The 16,131-nt window shown below is 42.1% G+C and overlaps 1 protein-coding gene across 4 annotated transcripts in view; it reads left to right on the forward strand.

Annotated features, from left to right (window-relative positions):
* The first annotated feature begins 7,222 nt into the window (after positions 1 to 7,222).
* The window catches only part of ARHGEF6 (Rac/Cdc42 guanine nucleotide exchange factor 6), a 113,197-nt gene continuing 104,288 nt past the window's right edge, over positions 7,223 to 16,131 (forward strand). For 2 of the 4 annotated variants that reach the window (XM_084789810.1, XM_084789811.1), the window contains exons 1-2: positions 7,224 to 7,961; positions 9,135 to 9,218. In XM_084789810.1, coding sequence (XP_084645936.1) covers positions 7,797 to 7,961; positions 9,135 to 9,218 — 249 coding nt within the window. In that variant the 5' untranslated portion in view covers positions 7,224 to 7,796. Of the gene's footprint in view, positions 7,962 to 9,134; positions 9,219 to 16,131 lie in introns of all 4 variants that reach the window. The other 2 variants (XM_084789812.1, XM_084789813.1) reach the window with 2 other exon arrangements.

Below are 16,131 nucleotides of genomic sequence, written 5' to 3' on the forward strand. Positions count from 1 at the left end.
CTGTAACTCCTCCCTCCAACCCACCCACACACATAAGCAGTCACTAGTCCTTTTTCCTCAACCTTTGCCCCAACCCTGGGACATCACTGAAAATTTCTTTTCAGATTTGCTTATTCTCAGTATTTCATGTGAGTGGAATCACAACATATAATCTGTGTCCAACTTCTTTCATACAGTGTGATATATTAAAAGTTTATCCAGGATATAATATTTATCAATATTTTATTCATTCTTCTAATAAATTCCATGTTGTCATAGTTTATCAGTTAATCATGTGATGCATATTTATTTTCTGTTTGTTTCTTGGCTATTTTGAGACATTTTTCATGTAGCCGAGACTGGCTTTGAACTTAATATGCAGCTGAGGCTGACCTTTAACTATTGGTTCACCTGTTTCTCCCTTCATATTGGTGGGAATGCAGGCATATGCCACCATGCCCAGCTTGTCTGCCCTTTGAATTATAGCTACCTTAATTCTTGTGAGGTGGAACCCTGTTGTGGTTTTGATTTATAATTCTCTGATTGCTGAAGAAGTCGAGCATCTTTTCATGTGCTTATCGGATCTGTGCATGTTGCCTTTGGAGAAATATATTTGCTTTTAGTTGTCATATTATTGAGTTATAGGTTCTTTACAAGTCTACATACATGTCCTTTACCAGAGATACTTTATTTGTGAGCTCCCTTTTCTCTCCCTCCTCTCTCTTGTTCATGTGTATGATGTAAGTAAAAATTTAGAAATCTGTACTAGCACTTGGTCAATGGGAAATTGTCTTTGTGGGAATAAAAATGTATACAATTATGATGGGAAATTATTTGGAGGCCTCTACAAGGTCAGGAAATTATAGTGGGAGAGATGGAAAAATGTACTTCAACTCCATCATTCAGGAAGCAGAGCATTTTCTGTGATGACGACATACAAGGTATAGCCTTGCAACTGGTTTGTCAAAGTCGAGAAGAGGTGTTCTTTGAAGACAATAAAGTGACTCTGTTTACATTCAATCAGGTTGCAGGCACCTTATAGTCATTTGAAAAGTACAAGTTCAGCATAAAGAATTACCAGCCGGAGAGGTTCATCAGGTAGTGTGCCTACTGTGTGAGAGTGCGGACCTGACTTCGGATGCCTGGAACCTAAGAGCTGCATGCTGGGCTTCGGCTTCGCGCTGGCTATTTGTTTACTCAACTTGACATAAACTCCACTTAGCTGGGAAGAGGGAAGCTCGGCTGAGGAATGGCCTCCGTCAAGTTGGTCTATGAGCCTGCCTTGCAGGGTGCACTGTCCCGCATTCATGAGTGAATGTGGGACAGTGCACCCCACTTCTGGGAAGGTGGTCTTGCCCTGAATAAGAAAGCAAATTCAGCAAAGCATTGGTGGTAAGCTGGGAAGCAGTGTTCCTCTACAGCCTTTGCTATAGCTCCTGCCTTGACGAAATGCTCTGGCATCCTTTCATGATGGACTCAAACTCACATGGAATAAATCTTTTCCTCCCTACTTGTTTTTTTTTTAAATCATGGCTTTATCACAGCAATAGAGAAGCAAACTAGGACAGCTTGCAACCCTAGCTCCTGGGAATTGGAGACATGCAGTTTCTGGGACTCACTGGCTAGCTGGTTTAGCCAAAACAAGGGGTTCCAGGATCAGTAAGAGCTTTGACCTCAAAAAATAATGTGGAGCTCAATAGATATTGTTACTTGAGGTCAACCTCCGGCCTCCACAAGTTTATGTGCAGGAATGTGCACCTGCCTATGTATGTGCACACACACGCATGCCACAGAAGAAAAGAGCCAGGTGTGGTGCATCCCTCCTGCAACCCCAGGACTTGGGAGGGAGAGTGCAAGTCCAGCCTGACTACATGACATTGATCTCAAAAGTAAAAAATAACAAGGGTAGGTGTGGTGGCTGGCCCTATAACCCCAGCACTGAGAACTCAGGTCCTCATGTTTGTACAGCGAGAACATTACCCACTGAGACATCTCCTCAGCCCCTCTGGCTGCTCTTTATTTTCCTTTCCTTCTTCCCTTCCTTCCTTCCTTCCTTCCTTCCTTCTTTTCTTTCTTCCTTTTCTGAAGATAGGGTCTCACTATGTACCTCTGGTTGTCCTGAAACTCACTATGGAGATCAGGCTGGCCCCAAATTCACGGAAATCCCTCTGCCTCTGCCTCCTGAGTGCTGGGATTACAAGCATGTACCTCTCACCATGCCTGGTTTGGGTTGATAATTCTTATGTTAAACTTTTCCTTTTCAAATTACTGTAAGGTTTCTCCATCTTGAGCTTAAACTGGTTGACTTTTCAAGTCTGAGACTAACCTAGGGAACAAATTTAAGAAGCTAAAAGCAACGGAAGATTAGAGGATTGGGGTGTTGAGGGCCTGGCTAGAAGTAAATTTCATACAGTGGACAAAAGAAGTAAAGGGAACCCTAAAAGGATGTAGGACTAGCAGATTACTGTAGACTAGTCGATATGGTAAACATAATATACCACGTCCAATGCCCCATGGACTGTGACAACTGCCTCTCAATCAATAGCTGAGACCCAGGCCTTGTTAGAGACCTTGGGCTAAGCTGAGTCAGTGAAGCTTGCTGGACAGCAGCCATTTGCCACCTCCTGAAAGCATGCCCTTCTGGACGGGCTGTTCCCATGGGACATGTCTCACCAGAGACATTCTGCTACAGAAGCACTCAAGGGAACATCAAGGAAAACTTCTCCCCACCATACATCAGAGAAGCCAGAGAGCTACAGGAAGAAGGTCAGTGTGGCAAAAGCTGGGGGGTGGGGGGGAAGGGAGGGGGAGGAGGGGAAGGAGGGGCTCAGCCAGAGCCTGTGGAGTGAGGAACCAGGAAGTAATCGGCCCTACTTCTCTCTCATCTCTCAGTGATAAAATTTAACACTGTGCCAGCTGGCAAAGCAAGAAGCATTTAGAAATCCCAGGTCCATCTTCGGAGAGAACAGGCATGAAGGCAAATCTGAGAGGTAGTGCATCGATCCCAGTGAGAGGCAGTCTGAGGACGGAGAGACTCACTGCCGTAGTGCGAAAATTGTTCCTGTGGATACTGAAACCAAGCACATCTTGCCAGGGGCTGGAGTGCAGGCGAAGCTCAGAAGCCAGGCTGTTTCTTCAAGTGTGACCTTGGTCTATGTGCATCCGACACAGGGGAAGGGCTCCACTGCAGGCCTTCGGAACTAGAAGAGTTGGGCATGGGTCCAGCAGATCTTTGTTTTAACAAGTGCCCCAAACAGACTTGTGGTTAAAATAGCAAATCAAGGTGAATATTTCAAAAGCATAAAAGTAAAGAAAATAGTATTAACAGGTCCCACTTTACCCATTAGCCAGCTTTAACATATGTTCACATATGTTAAGTCCTTTAAGTCTTTTTATTTCTAACAAAAATGCTACCTGCTTCAGCTCAAATTCTACCATCGTTCCCTTTTCTCCATCACAAGCAGGAGGTTATCATTGTGCACATTCTTGTTTGTCAATCACTGCTCAGGCAATGGAAAGCCTCTGAAGGATTTTTTTTATCTATTCTTTTGAAGTAGGGCCTTCACATAACCCATGCTGGCCTCAAACTCGCTGTGCAGGCAAGAATGTCCCTGAATTCTTGACCTTCCCTCCTCTGCCACCCAAAGGCTGGGATGGCAAACATGTCCACCTCCTTTGAAGATTTTGTTGTTGTTGTTGTTTTTAGTGTTTCGAGACAGGGTTTCTCTGTGTAGCCATGGCTGTCCTGGATTTGCTTAGTAGACCAGGCTGGCCTCGAACTCGCAGGGATCTGTCTGCCTCTGCCTCCTGTGTGCTGAGATTAAATATGTACACCACCACACCTGGCTTGAAGAATTTTTTTTAAAAGCAAGATGTCACGAGAAGCATGAAAAGAAACCAGAACAAAACTAGCTAACGGGGGTCTTCTGGAATTTTCCTTGGGATAAAGGGAGGTAGGCGAATTTTTAAGCAGGTAGACTCGGCGGGGCAGAGGGTATGAAGCTGGACTTTCGTTCTTTTTCCTCATTCCCTTCTAGGAAGCTTGCTCAGTTCTTGAGACCGCCACTATCTGCTCTCATCTGACTTCCCAGCTCATCAGCTCCTTTCTCGTCTTGACCTGCCTCTCAAGCCAGCCTGGGTGCCATGGTTAGTCACTTCACACAGAAGCTTGCCTGCTCTGACATTATTCCGTACCAGATCTAACTTTCAAGTCTCAATATTAACAACCATTTCTTTTGCCTGGATGTGATGGTTTGTGGCCGCCTCTACCTTTCCATTACTTCTTACAGTAATTTGATATAGCTAAATGTTTAACCAGAGGTAGAAGTTATGGAGCACATCTGTCCGCCTCTAAAGAGACTGGGGTAGAGGATCACATGAGCTTTAAAGCCCACCTCGTCTACTATTGAGTCCCAGGCTAACCAGGGCCATACAATGAAATCTTGTCTCAACAAAACAAAACAAAGCACATTTTAAACCAGATGACACTGGACATGGTCCTATTTTGGATAGCAGTATATTCCTGAAATGGCTCGGGCTTTGTTTATCATCATAAAACATAAGTAGTACCTCAGTAATACTGTCAGTTTTTGTTTGTCTGTTGTGTAAAATTTGCCTGAGCAATTATGATGCTATCCAAAATGGCATACAACACTCTATTTAAATAGGTCATATTGAGGAAACAAATCTATCAACAAATGGACTCTGTTTACTTCCATTACATAGATTTGGCCATGGGTCAAATCCAATTAAATTTTTGATTGACTATATTTATTTTACTTATAAGTACAGCAAACCAAAACCACAGAGATAAAAATCTTCCTTATACAACTATAGATAAACTCAGCTACATTACTGAACCTCAAAATGTTAGTGTTAAGAAACCAAAGGAAGAAAAGGACAGAGTCAGGTAGGCATAGGAGATAGCTTTGACTTGGCTTGGCTTGGGCTATGTGCACCTCTCTTTGCTAACAATGCATCTAGCAACATGTTGACAACTTGGGGATCCCCACCACCTGCTTTAGGCTGTACACATATACCTGCTTTAAGCTATGGACATATATTGCCCTATTTAGCAGCCTTTTCATAATGTCTGATAATCAGGTGCCCTTGAGTACCTTCACTCGTGGCTGCCATCTGACAGTGTGCTCCCTATGAGCTATACTGTTTCTTCACTTTGAATAAATATTTTTTTTTTGCTACTTTCACAATACACATGAGCCTGTATTTCAGTTCCTTGATTGAGAAACCAAGAACCTGTAAGCACCTGGTCCAGACTATGACCACCAGTAACACCAGCATATTGTATAATTCCTTTTATGCAAGACCCTTGAAAATACAAGCTGGCACGAAAGGATTGAAAGAAGGTGGGCAGTTGCTTATGATGTGGAGAGAATAAGGGTAAAAAGGAGTTGAAAGAACACACAAACACTTTTTTCCTTCAATATTTTTTATTGAAAATTGCTTTTTTAATATAAAATATTCTTTTTACAGTTTTTCCTTCTTCAAAGCACCCCAAGACCCTCACCACTCACACCTAGAGCCACACCCATTCTGTCTCTGCTCAGAAAACAAACAGGCATCCAGAGAATAACAATAAAAAACCAAAAACACATCAGAATATGACAAAAACAAGCAAACGGGGAAAAAAAGAGCTGAAGAAAAACCAGGAGAAACAGATAGATGCAATGAAATACATGTTCCCACATACAGGAACCCTGTGATAATACAGAACCCGGAGCCACAATATAAATACAAAGATCTGTAATGTTAAAAACAAAAGGAAAAACACCTGACAAAGCATTATGAGAGAAAGAATCTCCAAAGTTCCCATTGAGTTCATTTGCTGGGGGATCGCTACTGCTGGGAATGGGGCCTGCCTTAAGAGTGGTTTGTATGTCCAGTGAGATGATTCTTTTGGAGAAGATTAATTTTACATTGGTGAGTGGTTATTAATTGAATATAGCTTCTGGATTAAGGATGCATATGCATACTGTTGAGACTGATAGAGAAAGGTCATCTAGAGCAGTGGTTCTCAACCTTCCTAATGCTGTGGCCCTTTAATACAGTTCCTCATGTTATGGTGACCCACCCCCACTGTAAAATTGTTCCGCTGCTACTTTGTAACTGTAATTTTGCTACTGTTATGAATCATAATGTCAATATCTGACTTTCAGGATATGTGATATACAATCTTTGTGAAGGGGTCATTTGACCGAAGGGGTTGAGACACACAGGTTGAGGACCACTGATCTAGATTGTGTATGATTGTAACCAAATAACCTGCAAACGTCAAAATTGGAAGCACCCCACACACTCAGTTTGGTGCTGCATGCCTATAACCCTAGTGCTTGAGTGGTGGAGGCAGTAGAAGGATCAGGAGTTCAAAGCCAGCCTCAGCTACATATGGAATCAAAGCTAGCCTGAGCTACACGAAACTATCCCTATCACTATCACCATCAAAAAAGCAGAAAGGAAGGACTAGAAAAGGACTGTGAGGCTTAGCAGAGAACAGCTATGATTAACAGAATGCCTCCCATATGTGAGGAGAGGTAGTAATGGTGTGCATTTGCCAAGATAAAGCTTTGCAATTAAACTTTGCTTTATCATACATTTCTTTAGATGTATTTTACCTGGGCCTCCAAATGTTTGAGAATAATAGATCTCTCTTGGTCATACTACAGAGAAATTTGTGATAAGGCAAGATTTAATAGTTCTTCTGGATTCATGACTGGGGCTGGCTTTAGGATGACTATTTTAAACGCCGAGTGTTTGTTGATGGAGAAAAGTGAATTTTTCACTCTGTAGTGTAGACAGAGAGGACAAGTGCTCTTTTGTTTTCAAGTGCCCTGTCTCCAAGATTATTTCCCTTATTTTCTGTGACTGTGTCTGAGTCTTTGCTAAGGGTACTGCAGCTGGACTGTGGAGTGGAACCAGGTCCAGAAAAAGAATTGCTAAAGAATGCAAGTAAACAGGATGTCAGATGTTATCCTTAGCCTATTTCCCTAAACATAGCTTTTTGGCTACAAAATAAAATGCCATTCTTCCAGCTTCTGCTTATATGCTGCGATGGCTGACAGCAGGGACAATCTTCATTTGCTTGGCAAGTTGTCACCATGGGACTCCACGTGTTTTGTAAGGAAGGAATGATCGTGACACACACCATCTCTGTAAGATTGTCTGAGGACATCTGGCCGTTTCTGGGAGGAGTTTTCTCAGCCCACCTAATTCTTCGAGCTCTGTTTTACCAGCACAGCTCTCCACGAGGCTTAGATCCGTCAGACCTAAGAGCCAGTTGCCACCTTCCTCGTGACAGAAGCCAGATTTTTTTTAAACTGGGGCTAGACTGTATTAACAGTGTTTCCCAAGTCTGTCGGTGCCTATCTCATTTCTAAGGTTCTTTAGAGTGTGGGCTCACTCGGGTTTCCACCAGCCCTTGCTTACTTTTCTGCCTCCCCGGCATCCTCCTCACTTCCTTTCCCTACAGCTTCTTTCACTGCTGTACGTGTTCCTCCTTAAAAAAAAAAAAAAGCCTAATGAATGTGTTTTGCAGGTCTTGAAAAAAACCAGCGATGTTATCCCCAGGAGGAGTCTGTCCATTCGTTATCATTCCTTTCCATATCTTTGAGTATGATCTCTGTGGTTTAGAAATCCCACGTTCCAGTGCTGTCAAAAGAAAAGTTGCCTTAAACCTTTGCCCTGCAAGCACCAGAAAAGAGCTCATAAAAAGGAAGACAGCAGCAGATGCAATCGCGGATGTGGCTTAGTCTTCACAGCTGCCCCGGAGAGCTGTTCAGAGTGTACGGAGAGCGTCAGTCATGAATTCAGAAGAACAAGTCGTGACATGGCTTATATCTTTGGGAGTCTTAGAGTCCCCCAAAAAGACCATCTGTGACCCAGAGGAGTTCTTGAAGTCCTCGCTGAAAAATGGGGTAGTGTTGTGCAAACTCATCAACAAACTTTTGCCTGGCTCTGTGGAGAAGGTAAGGTTGTTTTGCGGTGTCTTTGCGATTGCTTTTTTGAGATTTTTTTTTTTCTCTATTGCCCGGTCATGGAAATCTCCTACTTCAATATCTTTTTTAGAGCTAGGCATTCTTTCTTACTGTCCTTGTACTTTGAAAAAGTCACAAAAATGAAATGTTATCCTTCAGTAATTGGTCATCAAATGTCACCCTACTAAAAACCTGCTACACGACTGGCAGTTGGAGATGGGAGGGCAGCCTTACTGTGCACGGGTTTGCTGTGTTGTAGAGAGTCACACTAAACTTTTCTGTGTACTTCGGACATGTTTTGAACTTTGGGTACAGAAGTCTGTGGAATATGGAATAATTCACAGCAGACCTTTCTGGTGTTCAAGAGTTTACCTAAAAATTGATGCAGACTTCCTTTAAAAAAAAAACCCCACTGAAGGAAAGTCTATTCACAAAAGTCAATTTTACATAAAACTCACAAAAAAAAGCAAAGAGAAACCAAGACTATGCATTGAATGCAATGAGCTTTCAAAGTGAAACTAAACCGTGTTAAAGAAATAGTCCAAGATTTTTGAGGCTAAGAAGCCCATGTTATGACAGTGGGTGGCTTCTAATGTAGGCAGGTTTATATCATTAAAAGTAGAGGTCCTCTGACTCTTTCCCCAAGGTCATTTTATTGTAGAATGTGACTGTAAGTGGGGCTCCTTTACCTTTTAGAATCAGTTCTATTTTTGTGGAGCAAGTAGATTGACTTATATATATATATTTTTAACTCGGGAAACAGAGATTAAGCTACTGATGAGATACAGAGAGACACGGTAAAGTGTCATGCTCAGCCACAGTGAAACAGAATATCAACAAGTTACCGTCAGGAGTAGAGGGAGGTAAGCAGAGTGGCCTGCCGCGGTCTTAGTCTCTCTGATTTGCTATCCCCACAATTGAGTCAAAGCTACAAAAAAACCTTTTAAAGTGAAAGGGGCTTGGAGACATTTGAAACAAAAACCAACTGTTTAGGCATTTGCATCACTTCCTTCAGTGGCTAGTTCTCTTCCTGGATGGAGAGTGAGGCTGCCCCCTGCCTTCAAAAGCCGACCATGTCTAGTTAGCAGCAAAGGATGATTATGGTCTGTTTGTCATGGCTTAGCAATCTCCAAGTGACATTTGACTCTTTTTTTTTTTTTTTAGTATTGTCTGGAGCCCCAAACTGAGGCCGACTGCATCGACAACATCAATGACTTTCTGAAAGGATGTACAACCCTTCAAGTGGAAGTAAGCTTACCTACCTTGCCTTTCATTTGGAACTGTCTGCAAAAGTACATGATTGATTTGCCCTGCCAGTAGCCACAGAAGGAAACAGAGGTAGCTCTTTAGAGAAACCAAAGTTGAGGCTGGTGATCCCTATTACTAGTGTGTGTCTTTCAGAACCCAATTTTAGACAAAGCAGACTTCTTAAACTGGGCATGGTGGCACGTGGCTATAATCTGCAACACTAAGGTGGTGGAGGCAGGAAGATCAGAAATTTAAAGTCATCCTTGGCTGCTATACATTTCAGTTTTGAGCCAGGCTGGGCTACATGAAATTCTTTCTCAAAAATAAAAAATAAAAAAAGAAAGAGAAAACTAGAATCGGGTAGGAGAGAGAGAGAGAGAGAGAGAGAGAGAGAGAGAGAGAAGAGAGAGAGACAGAGAAACAGAGAGACAGAGAAAAAGAGAGACAGAGAGACACAGACAGAGAGCGACAGAGAGACAGAGAGAGACAGAGACAGACAGACAGAGACAGACAGAGTGACAGACAGAGACAGACAGACAGAGACAGAGACAGACAGACAGAGACAGACAGACAGAGACAGACAGAGCGACAGACAGAGACAGAGACAGATAGACAGAGACAGAGACAGACAGACAGAGAGACACAGAGATAGAGAGAGACACAAAGATAGAGACAGAAAGAGACAGACAGAGAGAGAGACAGAGAGACAGAGACAGACAGAGACAGTGTACTTAAGTAGAGTAGGAGATACAGATCAGAGGCCCTGGATTCAATGCCCAGCACCAGAGCAAAACCACACTAAACTATGTTGTACTTCATGTGGAACTCTACTGCATGCATAAATTATCTTACTTTCAGATATTGCCCAAATTTTCAAAGAGGGCAATAATTTCGTGTGTGCCACGTTACTCTTCTGTGCTTCCATGTTGTTTCTGAAGTACAGGGAATGGATCCTCCCTTTACAGGTGCCTAGGAATTCCTAGCATGGAGCCATACCTTCATGCCCTCTCATAATGCTGTTGTCTGCGAAAAAAACATAATATTAACTACCTCCTGATGTTGTTTTAGGGTCAAATGAGATATTGCTTAATTATTTACGTTTAAGAAAGTAAACCTCAGCTGGACATGCTAGCTCATGCCTTTAATCCCAGCACTCGGGAGGCAAAGGCAAGTGGATTGCTGTGAGTTTGAGGCCAGCCTGGTCTACAAAGTGAGTCCAGGACAGCCAGGGAGACACAGAGAAACCCTGTTTCAGGGGGAAAAAGTAAGTAAGTAAATAAGTAAGAAAGTAAGTCAACCTTCTTTTTTTCAAGACAGGGTTTCCCTGTATAGCCTTGGCTGTCCTAGACTCGCTTTGTAGACCAGGCTGGCCTGGAACTCACAGCGATTCGCCTGCCTCTGCCTCCTGAGTGCTGGGATTAAAGGCGTGCGCCACCACGCCCGGCATAAATTAACCTTTCTTATCTTTATCCCAGGGCCAGGTCAGAAGGGTTTTATATTAAGAAACAAGTATCATCTGTGGACAGACAAGTAGTGGGAGTTTGAGCATAGACTCTGGTGCTAGACTTCCTGGGTTTAAATCTCAGTTCCTGTTCACTAGTGACATTATGACCTTTGGATATTTTATTTTACTCTGCTTCTATGCCTTGGCTTCTCCACCTATAAATACTAGTGTTACCTGCATGTCTCTTGATATTGATCAGAAATTTCAATGAAGAGAACCTGGGCCATATTATTCTTCAAATAGCTATTATTGTTATTATTATTATTAATAATACTATTATTATTATTATCGTCGTCGTCATCATCATTAGTTTTATTAAGTTTTGTCCCAGCTAAATTTTTTTTCCTTCAAATTTTTTCTTAAAGTAGCTGGCTATGGTGGGACAAAAACTTTAATTTCAGCACGTGGGAGGCAGAGGCGAGTGGATCTCCTTAAGCTTGAGGCCACCTTCATCTAGACTGATAGTTCCAGACCAGCCAGGATTACACCATGAGACTTTGTCTCAAACCCAGTTCTTTGGTTATTTGCTTTCTTGAAGCCAACCTCAATCTAAAGGCATGCCTGTGTCAGAGTATCTTAGTCCAATCTTATGAATTTCTCAGATTGAGAGGTTCATGGTCCATGTGGCTTCAGAGCAGCTGATATGCATTATAGGATGCTGTCTACTGTGGAACAGACCAGGACATTTTCATGTTTAATTTTTCAAATAAAAACATGGTGAAGTTGCCAGCGATTTCTGTGCTGAGGCAGCCAGAAGGTGTACTGTGCTTCTTCGCAGAATACTGGGTGGTACAGAAATACCTCCTGCTGCTCTCACTGTTCAGGGTTTTCTGATACCTAAAGATTATTCATTTAAGCACAAATGCTTAAAATGACCTTTTTTTTTTTTTTAAATAAAAAAGGACATTTTCCACTTTGGGTAGAAATTTTGCTAAAAAGTATATCAGACTGAGATGATTTGAATATTGTAATAAAAGAATATCTGATATTGTGGTTATGAATTCCTTTTCTAGTTTCATAGCATGTTAAAGTCTGTCTCCGTATCCCGGTGTGTGTGTGTGTGTGTGTGTGTGTGTGTGTGTGTGTGTGTGTGTGTGTGTCTAATACATCTGGATGTTTTGTCTGTAATGTATGTCTGCGCACCACATGTGGCTTGGTGCCTGCAGAGCCTAGAAGAGAACCTCGGATCCCCTGGAACTGGAGCTGCAGATGGCGGTGAGCTTCCATGTGAATCCTGGGATCTAAATATGGATCCTCTGCTCGAGCCGCCACTGCTCTAACTGCTGAGCCATCTCTCCAGCTGACTGCAGAAGATTTTAAAGTTAATTTTTAAAGTTAGCATTCCCTGGGGTGGGTTTCATTACAGAGAACTACTTTAAAGGGTCTGGGGAAAGAACGAGTCAACAGCTCCTAGTGAATGTATCACTGCACCCAAGCACCTTGTGACCAGGTGCTCTTTGTACTATTGTGCACAAAACTGAGACGTGGTGAGTCACTCACAGAGCCCTGAAGGAAGGCACATAGAGTCACCCCAGAAGGAATGAGACTGAAAGATGAGCTGGAAAGCACGCAGCAGCAGCCAAGTATGTGACCTGTCCAGTCTCCAAGCTTCCGGGCAGCTGAAAAACAGACCTGTACAGAAGTATTTTCAAAGGTCACGAGAGAGAAAAGGCAAAGGGGATGGAGCAGGAGAGAGAGAGAGAGAGAGGTATAACTTAGCACCAAGTGCTTAGAGCAGTGTGGGGCATCAGACATGCCTGGTGGATCTCAGTTAACTTTGTAAAGCTCTAAAGTATGAAAAGCAAGAACAGGGCTTGGCTCTTTCCCAGGGCATACTATAATTTATCGGAAGAAAGGCTGCCAGTTTGAATCAGTCAGTTTGAAGGGCTGTAACACTGAGGCAGAGAGGTAATGGCTGAGTATTGGGTTAAGAGGCATGGGGACCACATCGCACGTTTGTGATCATTTGTTCTCTCCAGATGTCCTTTCTGGCATCTCTCTGGATGAGAGTTTAGGCTCTCAAGTCGTTCACACAGCTAATAACAGAGAAGTCTAGAGAACAAATGCTTTCCAACTTTCATACTACCCTTTGAGACATTTTAAAAATGTATTGATGAAGTCATATTTGTTCTTCATTTATTTTGTCTCATTTTACTTTTGTACATGTGTCTGTGTGTCTGCCACAGAGTGTGTACAGGTCAGAGAACCGTCCTCAGAAGTTATTTCTGACCACCTGCCTTGTTAAGGCAGGGTTTCATCTCCTTTCTGTTGTGGTGTGGCCTCTTTTTTTTCAACTAAAAATGCATTTTATGTCTATGGGTCATTTGCCTGCATGTATATTTGTGCCCCACTTGCGTGCCTGCTGCTCATGGACCATAGAAGAAGGTATCAGATGCCCCTGGAGCTACAGATGGCTGTGAACCACCATGCGGGGGCTAGAAATTCAATTCAGGGCCTCTACAAGAGCAGCCAGTGCTCTTCACTGCTGAGCCACGAGGTCCTGGAGATCCAATTGAGGTGGACATGCTTGCCCAGCAGGCATTTTCCCCACTGAACAACCTCCCTAACTCTCATCTCATTTTTGTTGTTGTTGTTGTTTACATTGACTTTTTGGTGCCATCTGAGAAATGCTTGTACAATCAAAGGTCATGACCATGTGTGCTTTGGCTCTCACTAGAGCCTTTGATTCCTTTTAAGTTAATTTCTATATACGGCATATACCATACCAGACTATATATATGGACAGAGTCCAAATGAATTCTTCAACAACAACAACAACAACAACAACAACACTACATATGCCATAGATTACAAATGGAGGTTCTTGTCTTCCACCATGTGGGTTTTAGGGATTGAACTCAGGTCATCAGACTTGGCAGCAAGTGCCTTTGCCTACTGGACCATTTCCCTGGCCCACATTAATTCTTCTAGATGTTGACATATAGTTTTTTTTTTTCAGACTCAGGGTCAGACTCAGGAGCCATATCAATTGAGCTATACAAGCCTACTGACATGCAGTTTTCTAATCACCTTTCACTGAAAAGATTGCTTCTCTCCCCTTTACATGATTAATATAGCTTTGTAGTGACTTTTAAAGTAAAAAAGTGTGAATCCTCCAATGTGTTTTTAGTTTCAAAACCATTTTGGAATATTCTAGATCCTTGAATGTCTCCTGCCTGTATTTCCTTTTCACTTTTATTTGGTTTGTGTGTGTGTGTGTGTGTGTGTGTGTGTGTGTGTGTGTGTGTGTGTACGTATGTGTGTATGAATGTATTTTTGAGGCAGGCTTTCATTGTAAAGCCTTGGCTGGCCTGAAACTTGCTATGTAGAGCAGTCTGGCCTTGAACTTGTGACAATTCTGCTTCTGCCTCTGGACTGTGTGATTATAGGGGTGTGCCAATATCTGTCTCTATTTTAAAAAAAAAACAGCAAGCTAAGACCTTGACAGGACTGAACTCAACTTCCAGATCACTCTGAGAGTGACTAAGTCTTTGAGTCTTCGATCATGGTTATCTTCCACCCACTTAGGACTTCTTTAATTTCATTATATTTTGTTTTCATGAGTTTAGAATATGTCTTATACCACTTTGGTCCAACTTTTTGGCATTTACCAATGTCAAAATATATTATACTTATTGAATGAAATAAGATCTCATGCAACCTAGTCTGTCCTTACATTTGGTAGCTATGTACTAAGGATGACCTTGAACTTCTGAACCTCCTGCCTTCAAGTTCTGGGATACACTTCTGGATGCTATTACATGTAGGATGTCCTTTTTAAAAAAAAGTATGCCAGTCATGGTGGTGCATACTCAACTCAGAAGTGTGTGTGTGTGTGTGTGTGTGTGTGTGTGTGTGTGTGTGTGTGTTTGGTTTTTTGAGACAAGGTTTCTTTGTGTAGCCCTGGCTGGCTCTCCTGGAACTCTCTGCCAGCTGGCCTTGAACTCACAGCAATCCACCTGTTTCTTCTTCTCGAATGCTGGAGTCAAAGGCCTGTGCCACCACTGCTGGGCTAAAATTGTCTTCGTAGTTTGGCTTCAGAGCATTCCTTGCTAGTGCATGGAAATATAATTAATTTTTAATATTTATCCTGTATCATTCAACTTTACACATTTTTATGAGTTCTAATAGTTTCTTGGTGGAGTTGTTATGATTTTTGTTATGCAAACATGTCATCTATAAATAGGAGATAGTTGTACTTCCTTTTGGGTCTAGACAATTTTATTTACTTTTCTGTGCAACTTTATCAGGCTAAAACTTGTAGTACATATTGAGTAGAAGTGGTAGAAGTAAGTTTCCTGTTTGGGGTTTGATCTTAAAGGAGAAAGTGTTAGTCTTTCACTACTAGGCATGATGTTAGGTGTGTATTTTTCATAAATGAATCTTAGTAGTGAGGACATTTCCTTATAATAGTAGTTTGTCAAGTGTTTTGGTTTTTGCTTTGCTGTTGGTTTTACAAAAGATGGTGCATTTTGCCGGACTCTGGGTCAGTTGGCCTTGAGACATAGAGATAGGAGGTTCAAGAGTTCGGGGTGATCCTCAGCTACTTTTTTGTGCCCTGTGTGTGTATGCTATGCTATGAGTGTGTCTGTGTATGTGAATCCAAGTTTGCACGCACGTAGCAGTCGGAGGAAAACCTTGGGTGCTGCTTCTTACCTACCTCTTGTTATTTTGAGTTTCTTTGTTGTTCAATGCAGCAACCTGCAGGCCTGCTCTATGTGCAGTTTCCAAGGATTCTTCTTCTGTCTCCACCTCCCATAGGAGCGCTGAGATTACACACCTGTTTTGCTGTGCCTGACTTTACCTAGGTCATAGAGATTCACATAGGGTTCTAGGGGACAAATGTTTGACCCCCTGAAGTGCTACCCCCACCCCAGTTTCTTTTGTGCATTTTATGTTCTATTGAGATGATCGTTAATTTGGGCTCTGTTATGCTGCTGCCTTACATGGATTGATATTCATATGGTGCATCAGTCCTTCATTCCTGTGATGAATCCTGGTAAGTAATGCTGCATATGTACATAGCATTTTGCGTGCATTTGTGATTATTCTTGAAGAATCTTTCATCATAGAAATGGAATTACTGTGTCAGATTTCAACAGATAATGTCAAATTCGCCTACAAAATTGCTCTACCATCTTATATTTCCACCAAAAGCATAGAAAGTGTTTTCTTCCTCATATCCCTGTCAACATTGCACATTATTTACCTTTTTATCTTTTAAAGTTTGCCATGGTGATAGATGAAGTAGAATTTTTTTTTTTGCTATCATTTGTATTCCAAGATTCCAATGAATTTGGACATACTGTCACTCCTTTATAGTCCATTTGTATTTCTTCTTTGTAAACCAAATGCATCTTCCTTATTTTCAAAAAGAATGGAGGAAGTGGGTAGGGGAGGTTTACTTCC

The sequence above is a fragment of the Acomys minous genome, assembly GCF_964271855.1.
Source record: "Acomys minous genome assembly, chromosome: 7".
NCBI classification, from domain to species: domain Eukaryota; kingdom Metazoa; phylum Chordata; class Mammalia; order Rodentia; family Muridae; genus Acomys; species Acomys minous.